The 19,464-nt window shown below is 40.1% G+C and overlaps 2 protein-coding genes across 2 annotated transcripts in view; both read right to left on the bottom strand.

Annotated features, from left to right (window-relative positions):
* The window catches only part of LOC308086851 (FERM domain-containing protein 5-like), a gene marked incomplete at both ends in the record, with an annotated part of 131,630 nt that extends 130,699 nt beyond the window's left edge, over positions 1-931 (bottom strand). Inside the window, one exon of the mRNA XM_080430495.1 lies at positions 830-931. Within this exon, the coding sequence (XP_080286621.1) occupies positions 830-931 (102 nt within the window). The remainder of the gene's footprint in view (positions 1-829) is intronic.
* A 3,570-nt stretch (positions 932-4,501) lies between these two features.
* Positions 4,502-19,176, bottom strand: wdr76 (WD repeat domain 76). The gene is made up of 15 exons (XM_080432329.1): positions 19,037-19,176; positions 17,724-17,846; positions 17,500-17,583; positions 17,143-17,235; positions 16,752-16,813; positions 16,513-16,585; positions 16,203-16,310; positions 13,061-13,101; positions 12,731-12,884; positions 10,219-10,380; positions 8,569-8,684; positions 7,189-7,287; positions 6,550-6,702; positions 5,804-5,857; positions 4,502-5,426 (listed from the first exon to the last, which is right to left on the bottom strand). Exons 2-15 carry the CDS (start codon positions 17,841-17,843, stop codon positions 5,171-5,173), a joined length of 1,575 nt encoding a protein of 524 aa, XP_080288455.1. The 5' UTR covers positions 17,844-17,846; positions 19,037-19,176; the 3' UTR covers positions 4,502-5,170.
* Positions 19,177-19,464: the final 288 nt, after the last annotated feature.

The following is a 19,464-nucleotide window of genomic DNA, read 5'->3' on the forward strand; positions in this document are numbered from 1 at the left end:
GCCTGTTACAAGTAGAAGGCTATGCCTATGATGTCATTGTGATCAGAAATATTCGTCATCATTGACCACTTTGCTACGCAATGCAGGTGTAACAGCTCCACAGCCACATCCATCCATTCTCCTGTGATGATGTCCTCCAAGGCAGTAATATGATGAATTTGACTCAATGATCCCAGCATAAACACATCAAACACGCAGCAACATAATCCAAAAGACCAGTAGAGGAACAACGAGGGAAAAGAAAAAAACGTCTCATTCATGCTGAGACCTGATGACGAGTTTAGAACATATTATGAACATTATGAGTGACTGTAGGCAATAGGCATCATTTTATACAAACGGTCCGTTGAAAACAGGTTAAGCCTAATTAATTTATTTTTCTAATAGCCGAAGGGTGTTGCTTCGCTTGCCAACAAAAATAACTGATTTACACACTAACAATGTTTGTAGATCAGTTTTTTCCCTTCTCCTTCCTCTTTTTTTGTTAAACGACACCCGTACGCGACGGAGCATTATAAATTAAGCGTTCATACCTCCGTAGTTTAGTTATTTGGATCAGCACTGACCTGGATGGTACAGGTGTAGTTCAGAACATATTATGAACAGAGGGAGTTAAGGCATCATTTTATACAAACGGTCCGTTGAAAACAGCTTAAGTCTAATTTATACTCTCTATAATAGCCTATACAAGGGTGTCACTTGCCCAGAAAATAACTGATACATTTTTTTATTTATTTTTTAAATTTTGTTTAACAACACCCTCCTATAAATGAAGCGTTTATACCTCAGTTGTTTAGTTTTTTTTTGCCCTTCTAAAATCAGCACTGACCTGGATGGTACAGGTGTACTCCGAGTCGTCCAGCAGTCTCACCGTGCACTCGCATTCCCTGTCCAGGCTCCGGATGCTGCCGGACATCAACCGGCTCAGCATCTTCTCACACAGCAGGACCACAAGCACACAACAACATCAAGAGGACCAGGAGGGCGAGAAGAAGTTCTGACGCGAGGTCTCTACCGACGTCCTGGCTGTTCTGATGCGGTCCGATGATAACACCTGTGTAGCGGCAGTGACAGCGGCAGCAGCAGCAGCGGTGGTGTGGGGGACGGCAGAATGCTGGAGGAGTGCATCGTTTAATACCAGTAAACAGTGTAGCTGTGAAAATGCGGTGCTGATGCTAGAGGCTTTACGAGATGATGATGCTGCTGCTGATGAGTCGATTGTGGACCTGGTCCATTATCGCATACCTTTAGTCCCCTGACTGAGCAGCCTGCCGCCGCCGCCGCTGCTGGTGCTGCTGGGCGGGGCGTAGCTCTGGTCCATAGCGTTAGAAGGAGTTCTCCTTAACGCTATGTTACTTTTCAACCGTCGCCCGCACACCCGCGGTAGCGCAGCCTCTCGTCTGTAGTCTGTAGTCGCTTTCGCTACTCACCAAAACAAAGACGGTTTTAATGTTTTGAAATCCTACTTTCTTTAGTGGGAACACTCGGAGCCCCCCACCTCTCGTCTAAAATACACTTTTTGGACAGAAAAGAAAATATTCCACCGGATGGAAAAATGTTTGAGTTACTCCACTGCGCCCCCTACAAATCTTGTAAGTAGAAAAATCCCATTGACCAAATCTGTAGGGGGCGCAGTGGAATAACAATTTTATTTCCCCATCCGGTGGAATATTTATTTTTCTGGCCAACAAAGTGTATTTTAGACGTGAGGGCGAAATTAGGCTTTCAACTTCTTAAACCCGTCTTTGTTTTGGTGAGTAGCGAAAGTGCATTTTTTATTTTGACTACAGACGAGAGGCTGCGCTACCGGGGGTGTGCGGGCAACGGCTGAAAAGTGACATAGCGTTAAGGAGAACTCCTTCTAAGAGCGACTGACGCGTGCACCTGCCAATGGGGAGCGAGAACCGTGAGATTCCATCGTTGCATGTTTGGAGGACTATGGATCCCATAGCCCCTAGGGACAGTCGGTCGGTCCCCATCGGTCGTGCTGTGATTGGTTAATTGGTTGCCAGGCTGTGGATGTGTAAGTGTTATTTATGAGGGGTTGTGTGGGAGTTTAATGTGAATAGAGTGTGAACGTGTGGATACAATTACCAAAGGTACGAGCTGTATCCGTATATGACCTTGACAGAGGACAGCAGTGGTGTGTGGTGAAAAGGAGTTCTGTTCAATTTGTTGGTTGCCCGGGCGACCGTACCTCTAGACTATGGGATATGAACCGTCCATACTGGAATTAATCAAATGACGTGGGTGCTTATACCTGTGAGTAAAAAATTTGAGTAGCCTACTTTTTCCACCACTGACGAATCATTAAAAATTCCCTGGAACATTAGTAGCTAATGCATCAGCAGCATTAGCAGCTGTTAGATATGCTTTCCTAATCATGAATGCATCAAAGGATATTGGCATGCATCTATTTTTATTATTACCTGGCCTAAACAGTGTCACAACACTGATCAGTGCTGTGCTAAAAGTCTTTTCTTTCTGTCTCCTGGAGGATGGAGTTTTGATGAGTTTTGATCCAAATTTAAGTGAACATTACCAGTGGTGGAAAAAGTACTACATTGTTTTACTTAAGTAACAGTATCAATACTGCAATGTATACTGCAAATACTGTTACAAGTAAAAGTATGGAATTCAAAATTTACTTGATTAAAAGTACAAAAGTATTGGTAACAAAATGTAGTTAAAGTACCAAGAGTTGAAAGTACTCATTTTGCTCATTAAGTTTTCATATAAAATGCATACAAATATTTTAAAAATAGCAGATCTACAAGCTCACTGTAGATTGGCAAATGGCCAAAATGTACATAGGGCTGAAGTGGTTAATGTATGTTTTGTGATAATAATCCAAATCTACAAAGTATCTATAACTAAACTTTTCTAATGATTGAAGTGGCGAGTAAAAGTAAAAGTATAACAAATTGGAAATACTCCAGTAAATTAAAAGTACCTCAAAATTGTAATTAAGTACTTAAGTAAATGTACTTAGTTACTTTCCACTACTGGACATTACAGACATCTATTCTTATAATACAGCCCCATCTAGTGGCGATTAGAACTCATAGGATGTAACATTGACAATTTAGTTTTCTGTCGAATTTGATTCACCACAGTTTGGTCAATCTGGGAACCCATTCAGTATAAAATATATTATCTAATAATATATTGTAGGATCTATCTGCAGAGATTACAGTTTGATTGAAATGAAAGAAACAACTAATGTATTCTGTTGTCAGTGGTGGAAAAAGTACTCAAAGTTTTTACTTAAGTAAATGTATCAATACCGCAATGTAGAAATACTCTGTAAATTCTGTCCGGAATTAAACATTTACTTGAGTAAAGGTAATAAGTATTGGTATCAAAATGTAAAAAGAAGAAGTATACTCATGTTTTCAAATGTATAATATGTATACAAAACCTATTTTCAAATGGCCTAAATGTATAGGGTTGAAGAGGTTAATGTATGTTTTGTACTAATAATAATCAAAATCTACAAAGTAACTAGTGACTAAATTTTTCAAATAATTGTAGTTGAAAAAAAGTATATTTGCCTCTGAAATGTAGTGGCGTAGAAGTACTGACAATTGGAAATCTCCAGTTAAGTAAAACAATGCCTCAAAATTGTACTTAAGTAGCCTACAGTACATGAGTAAATGTACTTAGTCACTTTACACCACTGTCTGTTGTGCATCGATTAAGTCAGGTGTGCAGTCACAATTAGCTCAGTCCAGGCCAGCAGGTGTGACTGCTTCAATCCCCATGCTCATTCAGGCCAGGGGGGAGAGAGAACCTCTGGCATCATTGTTTCCGTTTTATCTTATCTATCTAACTAATGACAACTTACTAAGGCATGGCAAGCAGCATGGCTACTTGGAAAACTGTTAACTAGTATGTGCTCACATCGCATCATAAACTAAAACCATTGGCTGCCATCTGTCCTTCATTGAGCCTGACTGTCACATTCCCCCAAACGCAGATTTATATAAAACGTACAGTAAATGAGCTGTTCTTTTCTATAAAAATAACAGGAATAATGAGCTTGGCTGTGGTTGCACTGTACCAGGGTCATGTGTATGGATACTCTATGGTCTCAGTTAGCATTTTGTTACTTCTAAACAAGACTGATTATTTCCATTCACAAACTGAAAACTGGTGTAGTAACTTTTCAATAATGATAATATATTCTGACTGGGCTCTTTACTTTCATGTTCGGCATAAAAACTATTTCTGTTCAACCCCCCGTGACCACTGACCAATAGTCGAACCTCAGTTTACAAGGATCTTTGTAAGAAACTGGAGACATGTGTTGTTACAATACTGCCATCTACAGTAGACAGTGTCACTTCCTTGGCAAACAAATTGAAAATGTTTAAATAAAATCCAGTATCACAGAACACATTTTTACTTTATTTTATAAAACAAAGTCTTACAATTTAAATCTTAACTATTTCTGTTCACAGAGCATCACAAAACAACAGTAGGTTTAACAGTAAAAAAAACATGTAACAAAAATTGCTTAAATGGAATCAAAACAATAAACATGGAAAGTCAAGACAAACTTACTTCAAACAATTAATATAATAGCATTAATATACTGCAACATGTTGAACTGAACCATGTATCTTATATTTGACTGCAACATACTGTAGACAGACAGGTTGGTCTGAACTATTGATACAACATCAGTGCCAGTGTAGTTGTTCAGCTCCTAGCAGGTGATAAGGTGCACTGAGTTGTGTTGAACCTGCATTAAGTATGTACAGTACTGAATGACAACTGCGTGATAAGTGGACATGTCCTGGGATGACCAGGGGTCCAAAAGGACACTTACGGGTCTGTAACTCTGGACCCTTTACAGCAAAAACTGGTTCCAACGTTGCAAGCCGTGGTACCTTGGAACTGCACAGACGTGCTAACATGTTAATCACGAGTCAAACAAGTATTGTGCTGTTCTGACATGATAGAGGTAGAGTGAAGACCTAGCGCGTAATCGTTTTGACCGACAGGCCTGTATTCATAGCAACTAGCAGCAGCACCACTATGAGGAAGCAGCTGCATTGTGTCTGAATCATTTATACTGATTGAGTACTAACTAGGTAAGATATCACTGAGGGCATGAAAGAATCCATTTGGACCACTGGTGGTCCATCATGGCTTTATGTTCATCTCAGTGGGTGAAGACATGCATGCGTCCTGAGGAGTTGCCCCCCAGCAGTGCATTCCTGCTGGGGTGGAAGGCAGTGACAGACAGCACGGTGGTCAGGTGGTCCTCGTCTCTGAAGGAGTGCAGGAGCTGCCCACTCTCATGGTACACCTGAACTCTACGAGGTCTGTCCATGCTCCCCACCACAAAGCAGTCATCTTGTTTAGGGTCCCATACTGCTGCCAGCTTGCTCAGCCACCGGCCGGTTTGCATGTAATGTCTGGTCATAAAACAGGGATTGTACAGATTGTTAGCTCACACACAATAAAAAGCTGAATCCACAACCACAGTATTCAGCGTGTGTTACAGAACTTGTTCAATGTGGGAATGTGCCGTAATTCCGCCTCGCTGTTCTATTAAGGTACTGACACAGGATGGGGGGGTTCATCGATGTTCTATATAAAAGGTACCGACACAGAATGTGTGTTGGGGGGGTGGCATTGTTGATCACTCTGAAAGGAACATGCTCTGGTGACTGCGGTGTGCTGTGTCATCAGTCCATTTTGTGTCAAGTGTCTTGTGAAATAAATGCTAGGATTAAGATATAGATGTTGGAACACAAAACACACGAGGGAGAGTGAGTGCATGTAGGCCTACCCTATGGAGGTCACCAAGGGAGCTTTGCCGGTCAAAGCAGAGGTGTCGTAAATCCTGAAAGACACAAACGCATTTAATTAGAGCTGTCATTACTAAACATTTACTCATTTACATGTCTGACTCTTAAGCACCGTTCAGACCAAGCACGTAATGATAACGATAAATATGTTGTTTTAAAAACCGTTCTCACTAAAGTGGATGGCAGAGACCACACCACAACTATAACGACAACGTCGTGAACGATATCGCTTGGATCACTCTCCGACAGCCAAAGTCAAAATCCATCAGGACATCTGGGATGCAACCGGTCTCACTCACCCTTGGAAAGTTTTGTTATTAACAGAGATGAGGAGACTATTATGAATAGCTATAACGTAGGCTTAATGGCATTACCTCAGGTACAACTATCTTGCCTTACATATAATTAATAATCAGTCAGATTATCCATAATTATGTCCTATTCATGCGTCTTTCAGCAACACTGAAGATGTTGATATATCGCTCTCTCTCCCTCCCACACAGGAGTGTGGACTCACACAGGCTCACATAGCTGGGCTGCGCAACACGTTAGTGCCACTGTTCACAGAACGTATCGATCAGTGTGGACGCTCATATAGTTATCGTGCTTGGTGTGAGCGGCAGCTTAGAATCATTAAGGGTATGGTGATTTATTAATCACATGAACAATTAACAATTGTTAAACAAACATTAACAACACATGCTCATGTAAATTCTGTCAGCCTCACCTGATCCTGTTGTCCAAACAGGAGGTGAGCACTCTGTTCCCAGTTGTAGAGGAGAAATAAGCACTAGAGATGCTTAAACTGTGGCCATGCAGCTGGCACACTGGCTCGCTGTTGGTCTTCTTCAGCGAGCGGCTGTCGTAAACGCTCACCATCCTGCAATGAAATAAAAGAAAGGCATTTAAGGCAACATCCTATTATATACTATTGTATATGTACTATGTACATCATCTATATACACAAACCTATAAATCTTCATGGTTCAATACATCACACGTGTACACATGACCCTACTGAGCATTCATGTTATTGATCAGTATGACACAATATAGACTACAGATTCAACTAGAAATTTAAGTTCATACTGTACATCCTTGCATAAATCTTACAACAACCCAACTTTCACCATCTTCTTAACTTTCTCTTTCACTTCACTAGGAACTTCAGGCTTTCATGGTCAGATATGGAATTATTTATTTTTTCTTTAATGACGAAATTCCCTGATATTCCATAACTTGCCAAAAGACTACTTTTTTATATACTTTTAAAAGTTCCAGGACTAGTGGGAACTCTGTTTGAAGTATGATACATACTTGCTCTACTATAGGTTAAATTATACACAATATGAATATTGATACATACTTGTTCTCAGCAACCACAAAGTATTGCTTGTGCAGAGGATGGACGTTGACACATCGAATAACTTTAGTGTCCAGTGTGTTCACAGACTCATGGGAGTTTCTGCAAATAAATTAAAACCCATCATATAATCACACTTTAGTAAAATGTCATTATCACATATTCACACCTTAGTAAAGATTCATTATACAAAACATGTTCACGCAAAATGTCAGAAATCAATCTAAAATATCTGCTCCCTGGTGGATCAATCACACTCCCTACAGCACTATTCAATTTAATTACAATATAGGCATTTAGTAATAACTTAAATAACTTAAAATAAACACATAAACAGAGTGCATAATCACATAAACAGAGTGCAGAGAGAAAAATGTAGTGCCTCAAGAAGCTAGTATACCAGGTAAATAATTGACCTAGCATCTGTCTAGATAGCATGTCATTAAAATGTCATGCTTAACATCTGTGGTCAAGAAAAACAAATCTAAGAAACAAAAGACTCATTTGCTCATTTGGTATGTTCTTGCACACTATTTCAATGACGTGACGCGCACGTCGCTTAACACCTACACTGCAAGTCACACAATGGACAATTGATATGCATATAGGCTTATTCCTATGTTAATTCGCTAGGTGTGAGTCGGGAGCCTTTGAAAACTTTGTTGAGTGCGAATTTAAAGTAGTTTTAAATCTATGCGTGTGCCTGCGTGTGCTCCTAGTCAAATAGGTTCCGGCACGGCGTGCAAGGCCGTCCAGTGAGCATTGCACCCCTGGCCATATGTCTTGGTCAGTTGATAGCATCATTTGAGAGACAAAGTGGCAAGAAAGGGATGGGTACAAGGAGGGAGAATGAAGTGCAGGGGACTCTGAAGAGGCGAGTCTTCATACTACGGCAGAACATAGGGAGTGAGTCTGCAGCTCTGACTGCAATTGGGAGTTTGTTCCAGAGTTTGGAAGCAAGGAAGGAGAATAGTCTAGGACGTGTGGAGAGTTGTCTAGGGTGTTTTAGGGAAGGCTCGGACAGCCTTCCTGTGTTAACTGATGCGAGCGGGGCGGGTTGGATCATGTCTGGATCATAACTGGGTTACCTTGTAGGCCAACATCAGTATTTTGTACTGGGTGCGTGCAGCAAACAGGAGCCAATGGAGGGAACGTAAAATGGGGGGGAAAGCGTGAAAACTTTGTCTGGTTGAAGACCAGGCGTGCAGCTGCGTTCTGGATCACTTGGGGGGGCTTGAGTGAGTATGCCGGGAAGCCAGCAACGAGGGCGTTACAGTAGTCAAGCTTTGAAATGACTACCATATACTCCTTCTTATGACTTCTAGGCATGCTACTAACAATAGCACTAATAGTTTAATAAAATAGTGGTGCATTGAACATTACCCTGGAGTCCGCCTGTCAACAATGGCAACAACACCATGCCAGTCCCCGACCACTAGAGTGGAACAGTCATCTGACAGGAAGTCAAAGGTCTTCAGTCCGTCCTCAATGTCATACACCTGGTAGGACAATAAGACAAAGTCATACACCTGGTAGGACAACAAGACAATGTCATACACCTGGTAGGACAGCAAGACAGATCTGTAGCTATGGTGATCTGTAGCTATGGACAGCAAGTTAATTGAACTGAAGGAGGTAGGATTTCTATTAGTTCAGTACTGCTTGAGGCTGAAGTGGGGCCAGCCTTCGCTCTCTTTCTGGCAATGGCAGCCATGAATGAAACTTTCTAGTCCTCACACAAAGACAATCCAAACATTAAACCTTGTGCTGAAAGATTGAATGTTCAATACACTCAAATAACAGCAACTAATGTTATAAGCCACTTTCAGACAAGCAGTGTATTATGGAAGTTTTACACAGCTCCAACGGAGGGGCTGTATGTATGAACGAAACATTCCGGCTAAGTAGGATCGGACATGCAACAGATTTTATACGGGCAGGACCGGTCCGGGTAATGTCCGATTTGGCTCAAACCGCTCTGTGTGAATGGATGCTGTGCTTGTCCGGAGAGAGAGTTTAATCATTCTGCTTTTATTAGCGTTCGAGTTGGAAATATTCGCCGATCGAACATTAACGTCTGTTTACTTGCAGTAGCCGCTTCCCTCCGCAGTGCACACTTGGCTGTGTATAGACCAATTTTCTCTCAAAAATATTGCATTTGATCCTTGCATTTCCCTCAGGCTGTGCCTGTTGTTATATTTACGTGGTTGTAGCTAATGTGTGCGTCTACTAGCCAGACCCCACCCCTCACCTTATCAAACGTATTTACCTTAATGTGTGAACGCATCTGAAACAGACATTCTCCTGTTGCATGCTACATGTGTGAACGACAAACACCAGACAATGTCCTGACCTGATTACCCAGAACATTTTCAGTGTTCATATTTGAAAGTTCCGCCACGGAACCTAACCCGCCTCAACCCGCCCGCGAACCCATATATAAATCTATGGCTCAACCTACCCGCGCCGCGGGATGACCCGCGGGTTACGGGTCGGCCCGCTCATCACTATCAAGTATACACCCCAAGTGTATTCAAACTGTTTTATTGTTATTATTCTTATTAGGAATAAAGACAAAACAAGAGCATTTTGTATGTGATTATTATTATTTATTTTTTGTGAGAGCGGCTGACCTGCTCACCCGCAGCCCGCATAATTGCCTCTGAAATCCTGACTCGACCCACCCGCACCGCGGGTTGACCCGCGGGTCCCGCGGGTTACGGGTTGGCCCGCTCATCACTAATAAATGGATTAAAGCTGATTGAAAGCACAGACAACGTGCAGCTAGCAATTCATTACATAGTATATCTGATGATATAATTGTATGAATGTTCTTATTGGAGATTATATTCTTCTGCATGTCTCTGCATTATACATGGTCATGCATATGCACGTTGTCAATAAAAACATCAATCAATCAATCAATCTATAATAAACAATATCCAAAAAGAAAACAATATGCAGTTAGAGGTTCATGTGCGATGTGGGAATGGAAGTTGTAAATAGACAGTGAGATGTAGTGGTTTAACTTACATCATCAAAGATGGCCTTCTCTATGTCCATGCAGCGTAGTGATCCATCATAGCTCAGGCTCAGCAGGTGGGCAGGATTGGCCCTGGAAAACGCCAGGCAAGACACTGGACGAGTGTGGGGCCCAAACAACAACATACCCCTATCATCACCCCAACCAGGACCCTGGACACCACAAAGACATGACATAAATCACATTTAAATCTATTCAAGAATTTCGACATTTACAATCAGGTTGGATTTATTGTTTGATGCCGTCTGACAGAATTAGTACTAGTAATTCTACAAAGATAAAACAATCAATCACAAACCTTCAGTGAGTCAATAGCTACTTTCATACAGAGATCCTGGAGCACAGAAGCTCTGTTGATGAGTAAAGGCGAAAGCAAAAGCCCCGCCTCCCCTCCACTTCCGTTTTGTCTTTACTGTCGCGCAAATGTATCCTACTTTAAGTTGAAATCATCTTAGCATATATAGCTTGCTGCTTAGCAGAAATGGAAAAAAAATAAAAAAATGTTAAGATATTTTAAAATATATTGAATGAATTGAATGGAAATGACGAACGGATGCGTCTGGCTACGCAAGACTAGTGTTAGTGTCTAGTGTTACACTGTGCTGTTTGACAGCTGTTGTCAGTAGATTGATTCTATACAGTCACACCTGTAGCCTATGCATCCACCTGTAGCCTATGCATCCATTTCAGAAAACACAAACACAAAATGGACTTACAACAACATAGCAAAGTTCTAATGCACACTGAAGGGATTTTAAAAGACTTAAGTCTGACACCTTCTCACACTATAAGACTTTGACTGTCTAGTCAAAGTCTAGACTTAATGTCTCTATCTAAAGACAATTTCATCAGACTATAAGATTTAGCAGGGTAACAATTTACAAGAATTAAACAAGACTGCATTCAAAATCATATACTACATGAATACCCACACATCACTAGTGTGCGTGCGTGAAAGACAGAAGTGCATTTTGACGATGCTTAATGTTATGTTGTTAAAATGGCGGATTTGTGCGAGCAATATATTTGTGCAATCATATATGTATTGGAGTAGAAACTGAAGAGAAGCAGGGAGCTGTTCAAGACAGAAAGGTACTTGTAGTGTAAAGTTCTAATGCACACTGAAGGGATTTTAAAAGACTCAAGTCTGACACCTTCTCACACTATAAGACTTTGACTGTCTAGTCAAAGTCTAGACTTCATGTCTCAAATCTAAAGACAATTTTATCAGACTATAAGATTTAGCAGGGTAACAATTTACAAGAATTAAACAAGACTGCATTCAAAATCATATACTACATACTAATCAGTATGCCATTTATCGTCATAATCTTAAATGTCATTTTGGACTAATGTGGTATTGAACCACACATAACTTTAGTAAAGGGCCCCATCTTGTGACAAAGCAGAGGTACTACACATGTTCAGTTAACAAAAACAAGCACTCCTCTTCACCAGCAATCCTTGGAAAACATTATTGTGGCTAACATTGTTGTCGTTGTTTGCTACATGCTACCAACGGAACTATTTGGTGCTGGAGAGAATGCACCTATTGGTTGTTGACATGGTTCACATCACATCACATTCACTTTACATGAGAATGCGGCAAGAGAATGACAATATTAAACATGTTCTATTTGATCAGAAACGTCAAGACAAGGAAAAGACTGACTTAAAGGAGAATTTTGGACTAAAGTTGTATTACCTTTTCTATGATGTTATGATATCTTAGGATGAATGGTACAGTAGAAAATATTCATAACTCCACCCCTGGTCCGCTACAGCTTAAAATGTGCGCAGATAGGCCTTAGGTTAGATCACATATTTTAATAGCTTTTTATTTATTTTTTTTTAGAGAGAGAGATCTGACGTTCATAGTGACAGAACACTGTCCAAAAATCTCGCTAGACGAGATTGAAATCTCGAGATTTCAATCTCATCTAGCGAGACTTAGGTTTTTTTTTTGGTTGCATAGTGTTCTGTCACTATGAACGTCAGATCTAAAAAAAAAAAAAAAAGAAAAAAGCTGTAGCGGACCAGGGGTGGAGTTATGAAAAATTTCTACTGTACCATTCATCTTAAGATATCATAACATCATAGAAAAGATAATAAAACTTTAGTCCAAAATTCTCCTTTAAGACAGCTCAGACTGCCACCTTACATCGATAGTGACGGGAGTGTGCCGAGACTGTGATTTTATTCCAACATTGGGAAATTTGTAAGCAAACAGTGAAATAATCGTTGTTTAAGGCCGACATTAGATGTCACAACCCTGTCCTGCCCTGCCGGCTGTCCTTTTTACACAGACATCAATTCAGCCCTGTAATTATGTTGCCGGCTCAAAGGCGGCACAGCAATGACCCTCTGTTCCGTGATCGTTCCTTTTATACAGAACAGCAAGGTAGAATAACTTAACATTCACCCCTTGAACAGGCTGTGTAAAAGAGGCTGATAGTGCCCTTTGTGGTAGTAAAATATTATGGTCTAAGTAAATTAACTCACAAAGTTCCAGAGTCCCACATGACCCAACTTGTCTCCTGCAGCAATGAGCAGGCTGCTAGTGCAGGGGTGGAAAGCTGCTGAGAAGATCCGACTCATCACCACCTTGGCAGCTCCATCCTCGGGTATTTTCATGTTCTGAAGAGCAGAGCAGTACCTGCAACAAGGCAACAACAACTGTATCTGCAACAATCATTTCTGTCACTTTTTCTCTTAAAGTGCTTCCAATGATACATGGTATTGCATGTTGACATCTTTGGTAACTGCTTTTTTTCTTCAGAAAGAGGCAAAATGGGCAATTGGAGAATAGCTTGGTTACTTTTGAAGACTTACTGCTTCAGATCAAGATCCACCTTTTCTTCCTTTGTGGAGACCTGCGGAGTGGAATGACAACAGAGTAAGTTTGACTGAATGACCAGAATAACACAGTACATTGACACAGTGTAAAACAGTGGTTCTCAAAGTGGGTTCCGGGGACCACCAGGGGTCCTTGGGGGGGGGGTTCCAGGGGATCCCAGCTAAATTAGTAAATAATACCACTTTAACCCTCTATACATACATTGGGCCTCCTTCACTAAGCTGTTCGTACATTTCCGACAATATTAACCCATTAAGACCTGAAGCCGATTCTACATGTCTCCTAAATCCCAACAGTATTCTGAAAAAACGTATGTTTCTATATCAGTGGTTTTCAAACTTTTTCATGTCAAGGACCCCCAAAATTATATGTATTTGGCTGCGGACCCCCATCAAAATATCTTGTTCCAGGGACCCCCAGAAGCAAAGATTTGAGTTAAAAATGTTCGCTTTAAAAATATATATATTCAAAGATTGCACACATTTTCACGATTTTTCAAAAATAGCAGATCTACAAGCTCGTAGCGCGGCACTCGCTATGAGCTTGTATATCTGCTATTTTTGAATAGCTAAAAGTGTAAAATACTGCTTTTTAGCTCAATTCTAAAAATGACACAGTTCCAGGTCTTAATGGGTTAAGAGTGTAAAGCATGGTGGACCCCTGGTGGACCCCCATCAGTTTGCTTATAAGAAAGGTTGCGGTACAGAGGACGCAGTTGTCACACTGGTCCACTTCATTACAAAACACCTAGATAAGTCAAATAAGAATCATGCAAGGGTGCTGTTCTTAGACTTCTCTTCAGCTTTCAATACAATACAGTCTGATATTCTGGTGTCAAAGATGGTACAGTTGGAACTGAATCCATACTTAATTCACTGGTATGCTTCCTTCCTTACTAACAGAGTACAGAGGGTGAAAGTGAACAGAACCCTCTCCGCAGCATTAACTACTAATGTTGGTGCTCCCCAGGGCTGTGTAAGCTCAGCTGTACTTTTCACCCTTTATACTGACAGCTGTCGTACTGAGGAATGTCTGTCTGAATGTCGCACTGACAAACCAGACCAATACATTCTAAAGTACTCTGATGATATGAGTTTTGATTTCTCTTTTGGATAGTTCCAGTGATCCTGGACTGCACCAACACAGAGTAAATAAGGTGGTGGAGTGGAGTGATAACAACGCTCTTATCATTAACACAAAAAAGACAGAGGAGATTGTTTTTGGTGCCCCACTAGAGATACACAGATCCCCCATTACTATTCATAGTGAACAGATCAACCAGGTATGTTCGTATACATACCTAGGAGTAGTAATTGACCACCTTTTGTCATGGAAAGACCAGATTGAATCAGTGGGTAAGAAGACAAAGCAAAGAGTCTATTTCCTTCGCCGTCTGAGATCTTTTGGTGCTAGTAGACAGATTCTTCTTTTGTTTTTCACTTCCGTTATTATGAGTGTTCTTCAGTACTGTACTACCACCTGGTATGGATGTCTGTCTATAGCCTTAAAGTCACAACTGCTGCAGCAACTGAACATTTGTTCAAAGATTGTTGGACAACCACTTCAGAGGCTCTATACATCTACGTATAATGACAGTATGATAAGGTTGGGAATATCACTTTAAACACTAGCCATGCTTTGTATGGAGAATATAGGTTGCTGCCTTCAGGAAGGAGATACGGTGTTTCTACATACAATAAGGTCAAACTGAAGAGGTCCTTTGTCCATCAGACGACATTGAGGCTTAATCAGGAGTTATAGGCCAGGGTATGCTGAGAGGTGGACATTGCTCTTGTCTTTGTATGTATTTTTTTTGTGTTTATGTATGTATTTTGTTTTCTTGTGTCATGTCAAAATGTGTGTACTGTTTATTGTTGCATACATGGCTGCTGGGTCGCAAGACAAATTTCAGTGTGAACTGACAATAAAGTACTGTACTATCGTATCGTATCGTATCGTATGTATACTGTATATCCTAAGCAAAGTTTGTCGTGTGATTCACGAAAGGGGGTGCAGAGACTTGATTTGTGCAGATCGCAGGTGGATCTCATGATGAATGTCAGCTGAATGTAGATCAAATGTAGAGCATTTGCATTGTTCCACGCCCCATTCAACTGGAAATAACTAACATGGGAAAAAAGAACAGATCTGCAAGCTTACGTGTTGCACCACCTTGACAACTTGTACATCTGTTCTGTCTGGAAGTGAATCCCTCGATTGCGCAATGGATCAACTGAACGTTAATTAAGTAATGCTCTCATGTGTAATGAGAATAAGAAGTTTATCAAGTTTAACCCCACCACCAAATAATAGTATCCTGTATCCTCATCAGATGGTAAGACTTATTAGGCTATTTTGTGGCGTTCATCTGATCGATATAATAAATTAATATTGCGACATTGGAGGTGCGTCTGTTGCCTACCGAGTCCTGCAACATAAGGCATGATAGCCTTGCGAAATTGTAACCACAATTGCAGAAACGGCAAACTATTGTTTGCCGTTTGAATTTACATCATGTCTATTATATGCATCCAAGCAATAGATCGTTTAACAGACATGTTTTTTCTTTTCTATGTGATAACAAATGTTGGGCACATCAATATTTTATTTGAGGTTTAGCATGAAGAATAAGGCATTTTAATGACATATACGAAAGGTTTGAGTCATATAAGTCTGCCCCAGAGCTTGAGTTTGAGTGTACACCAAAATCCACAGACAAAAAAACATTGATGAATCAGACTCTGTTCGTAGAAAGGTGTGGATTTGCACATAAGTACAAAATCTGTGCGGACCCAAGCTTAGTGAATGAGGCCCATTGACTATTTGAAAATAGCGCTCTACAACACATCATATCGCTACATGTTGGGAGCTTCTAGATCTGCCATTTCTTAATCTTGAAAATAATTAATATCTTTTGAACATTTTATCAACACAAATCTTGTATGCGTGTCCCCCGGCACAAAATATTTTCAGATTGAGGTCAGCGAGCAGTGACCAAACGCATATTAATTTGGGGGTTCTTGACACGAAAACGTTTGAGAACCACTGGTGTCACAATCCAGCGAGAAAGTGAACTTTCACATCTCTGCATCACTGACATAAAAACATGATTCCCACCTCAGAGCAGAGCTGGAGAAGCTCAGGAGGCAGTCCACTGCCTTCCTCCATGTTCACTGGATCCATGGACAGAGGACCAGGAGGATTCTTTGGCCTAACATCAATTGACTAACATGTTTGGACAGAAAGAATGAATGAGAGAAAAGGACAAACTCACAGGCAGCTCTTGAGTAACGTTAATTAAGTATCACAAATCTTCAGTACACAGTCAATTCATTAAAAAAAAGAGAATATTGGTGAGATAAAGAACTGGTTTCATTACATAGATAGTAGATAGTGCTGCTCTAGTGCTGCTGGGGGGAAGAGTCACGTTGTCAGGAGTTAACGCTTGGAGTCGCAGGGACTTCCGAGGAGGAAGCTTCTCTTTCTCTGCAATCTTTGACCTGCTGCAAACAAAGTGTTCTTGTGTTAACATTGACCTACACCGTTTGAGTTTAACTGAAAAGAATGATTTGTTGCATTGTGTACTTGTATCAAGCACATAGCTAGAATGTATGTGGGGTTTTAATTCTATCTAATAGAAGTAGCAAACATCCCATCAGACTGTACCTTGTGAGTTTCCTCTTCTGTGATGGTTTTGGTCGTGTTGACTGTTTCAGATCTTCAGTAGCCTTTTGAGAGCGGAAAGTTAGCAAATAATTCATGTAAGAACCATTTTGTATTTTTTTTTATGGAAAAGAGTGTTGTTATGTGGTTTAGGTGGGGTTCAAAAGACAGTGCAGAGTCTAAGATGACACCAAGACTGTGGATGTGAGGGAATGTGAACACGATGGAGCATCAATCTAATCATTTATGATGAAAACATAATTTATGTTTATGCCAAACCCCACACCTAGACATGGCTAGAGTACTCAATTGTATTGTTGTGTGAAGGGTCCTGATTTAAACTAATAACCACTGTTACCTGGCAGTGCTGCTGAAGCTACAATAGCGTTTTTACCTGGTCTAGTTTGATGGAGGACAGGAAAACTTTGTTCTGTCTTATGTTCTCTAGACGTTCCAGCTCATATGCAGACAGTCTTTCATGTTCACCCTGAATTGAAAAAACACACACAACACTGCTGTTCAACATGAAACATATGCTTTTGTAACAGGACTATATTTTCAATGAGTCTCAGAGTTTTGTATGAGGGAATTTAAAATGTCAATTACAGTGAAAAATTATATATGACAATATATCTACATATATTACATTACATACACATTATGAACGAGTCATAATGAAACAAAGGACATTAGTCTTTTGTTGTTAAATGACAATGACAAATTGGTGACATATAAAACTTATATAACGTACTATATCACTGTTTTCAACATCAGAATCCTCGGTTTCGGCCTTGGTCTTGTTTTGCCGCTTCTTCCTTTTAGCACTTGTCCCATCCTTAAAAGTGACCCAACAAGGACATTAAATAGAAAATGGGTAACTCAAACATCCAACCAAAACAAAAGTAAAATAAAAATGTAATCAGACAGCTTAATTTCGGTATTAACATTGTTTCTAAGTCTCTCTTAGAGGCCCACCTTTTTCATTTTGACTTTTTCAGGCTGGTCTTCTGTCAGCTGTGTGACTGGTTTTCTCTGTCGAGTTGAACGCCTGGGTGGATCATCAGGGTTGTTGTTATAAAACCCAGATGGCTTCATTTTCTGGAGAATGAATCAGGATGGTTCATTAAAATGTCAGCTTTTGCAGCATTGCATAACTTTATCTAACTGTAATCTAATGAAGCTCTGTAACGGTACGGTACAACTATATCCAATTGTAATGTAGCCCTGAAACTGTATAACTTTATACCGTTACTTTTTTCTAACTGCAGTGCAAAGTTGCTTGTAAATATTGGTGGTTGCGGGTTGTAGTTGCTTATTTGAGATAGATTGGCTATTTTCAAATAGCCACAGTATACAATACTGTAACAGTAATACATGTAACGGTACAACTATATCCAATTGTAATAACTGCAGTGTAAAGTTGCTTGTAAATATTGGTGGTTGCGGGTTGTAGTTGATTATTTGAGATAGATTGGCTATTTTCAAATAGCCACAGTATTTAGGTTTAACGTATGTGGCCCATATAGTTTCTTCTTTTGAGCTTTCTTTTTCTACACCTGGTGGTTGCTTATTTCTCTCACAAAATCTGGCAACACTGCGTGTAACACCTGCTCCTCAAGTCTTTACTAACTTTTTTGTATTCAAAAGTCCAGTTGTTTCTTTTGCACATAAGGCTTAATGCATAATGTTTAATGTAAAGCACAACGAATTGCCTTGTTGTTGAAAGGTTCAGTACAAACTTGCCTTGCTATCAATATCAAGGATCATGTCAAGTATATAAATCAACATCACTCAAATAGCAATCTGGGAACCCAAAGCCAAATGAGAATGAAAAACAGCGCCCTCTGCTGTTAACGCAGAGCAGAATCTGTTCTTGAGAGATTACTCAAATAGTGACACATTAATTATCCATTTCACAAGTTCAAAATCAATGCATCACAATCACATCGCAATTCATTGTGAGCTTGTAGATCTGCTATTTTCAAATGGCCGAAATGTACATATAGGGCTGAAGTGATTACTGTATGTTTTATGATAATAATCAAAATCTACAAAGTAAAGTAAAAACATTGTGGTGGAGTAAAAGTACAATATTTGCCTCTGAGATGTAGTGGAGTAGAAGTAAAAGTACTGAAAATTGAAAAAAAAACAGTAAAGTAAAAATATCTCAAAATTGTACTTAAGTACAGTACTTGAGTATTTAGTTACTTCACACCACTGACTACAACATTACATGACGTTATTCAACAACTTGTTGCATAAACATGAATCTTCTATAAACTCACCACCTTTGCCTGTAAGAAGTTCTTCTGTTGTAAATCAGGCGCTGAATATTTGATCAGTGGTCACTAAATTAATATATTTGTGGATAATAAAAAGTAGTTTAGAGGAGCGTGCGGTACTGATAAGGGCTGGAACTACAGTTACCGGCTGCACAGTGAGTGCACTGCATTGCACTGTTTGGAATTTATGTAAGCATCGGAATCTCTCTTTCCAAAGTGTTTCGCCCAGGTGGGCGTGGTTTTGAGGTTAAGTAGACAGTGGTTCCCGAAATGGGTTGGGCTGGTGGATGCAAGGGGTTGGGCTATAGTGTGGGCGGATATTTCTGGCAGAAATCATCATGATTTGTGTGCATGGGGTTCTCATCTTAAACAAGCTTAGTGCTTAATGAGGGTTTCCAGTTTAGTAGACCTTGTATTGTGAATTTGTACTTCCA

This window comes from Gymnoscopelus braueri (assembly GCF_963280865.1).
Source record: "Gymnoscopelus braueri genome assembly, chromosome: 1".
Taxonomy (NCBI): Eukaryota; Metazoa; Chordata; class Actinopteri; order Myctophiformes; family Myctophidae; genus Gymnoscopelus; species Gymnoscopelus braueri.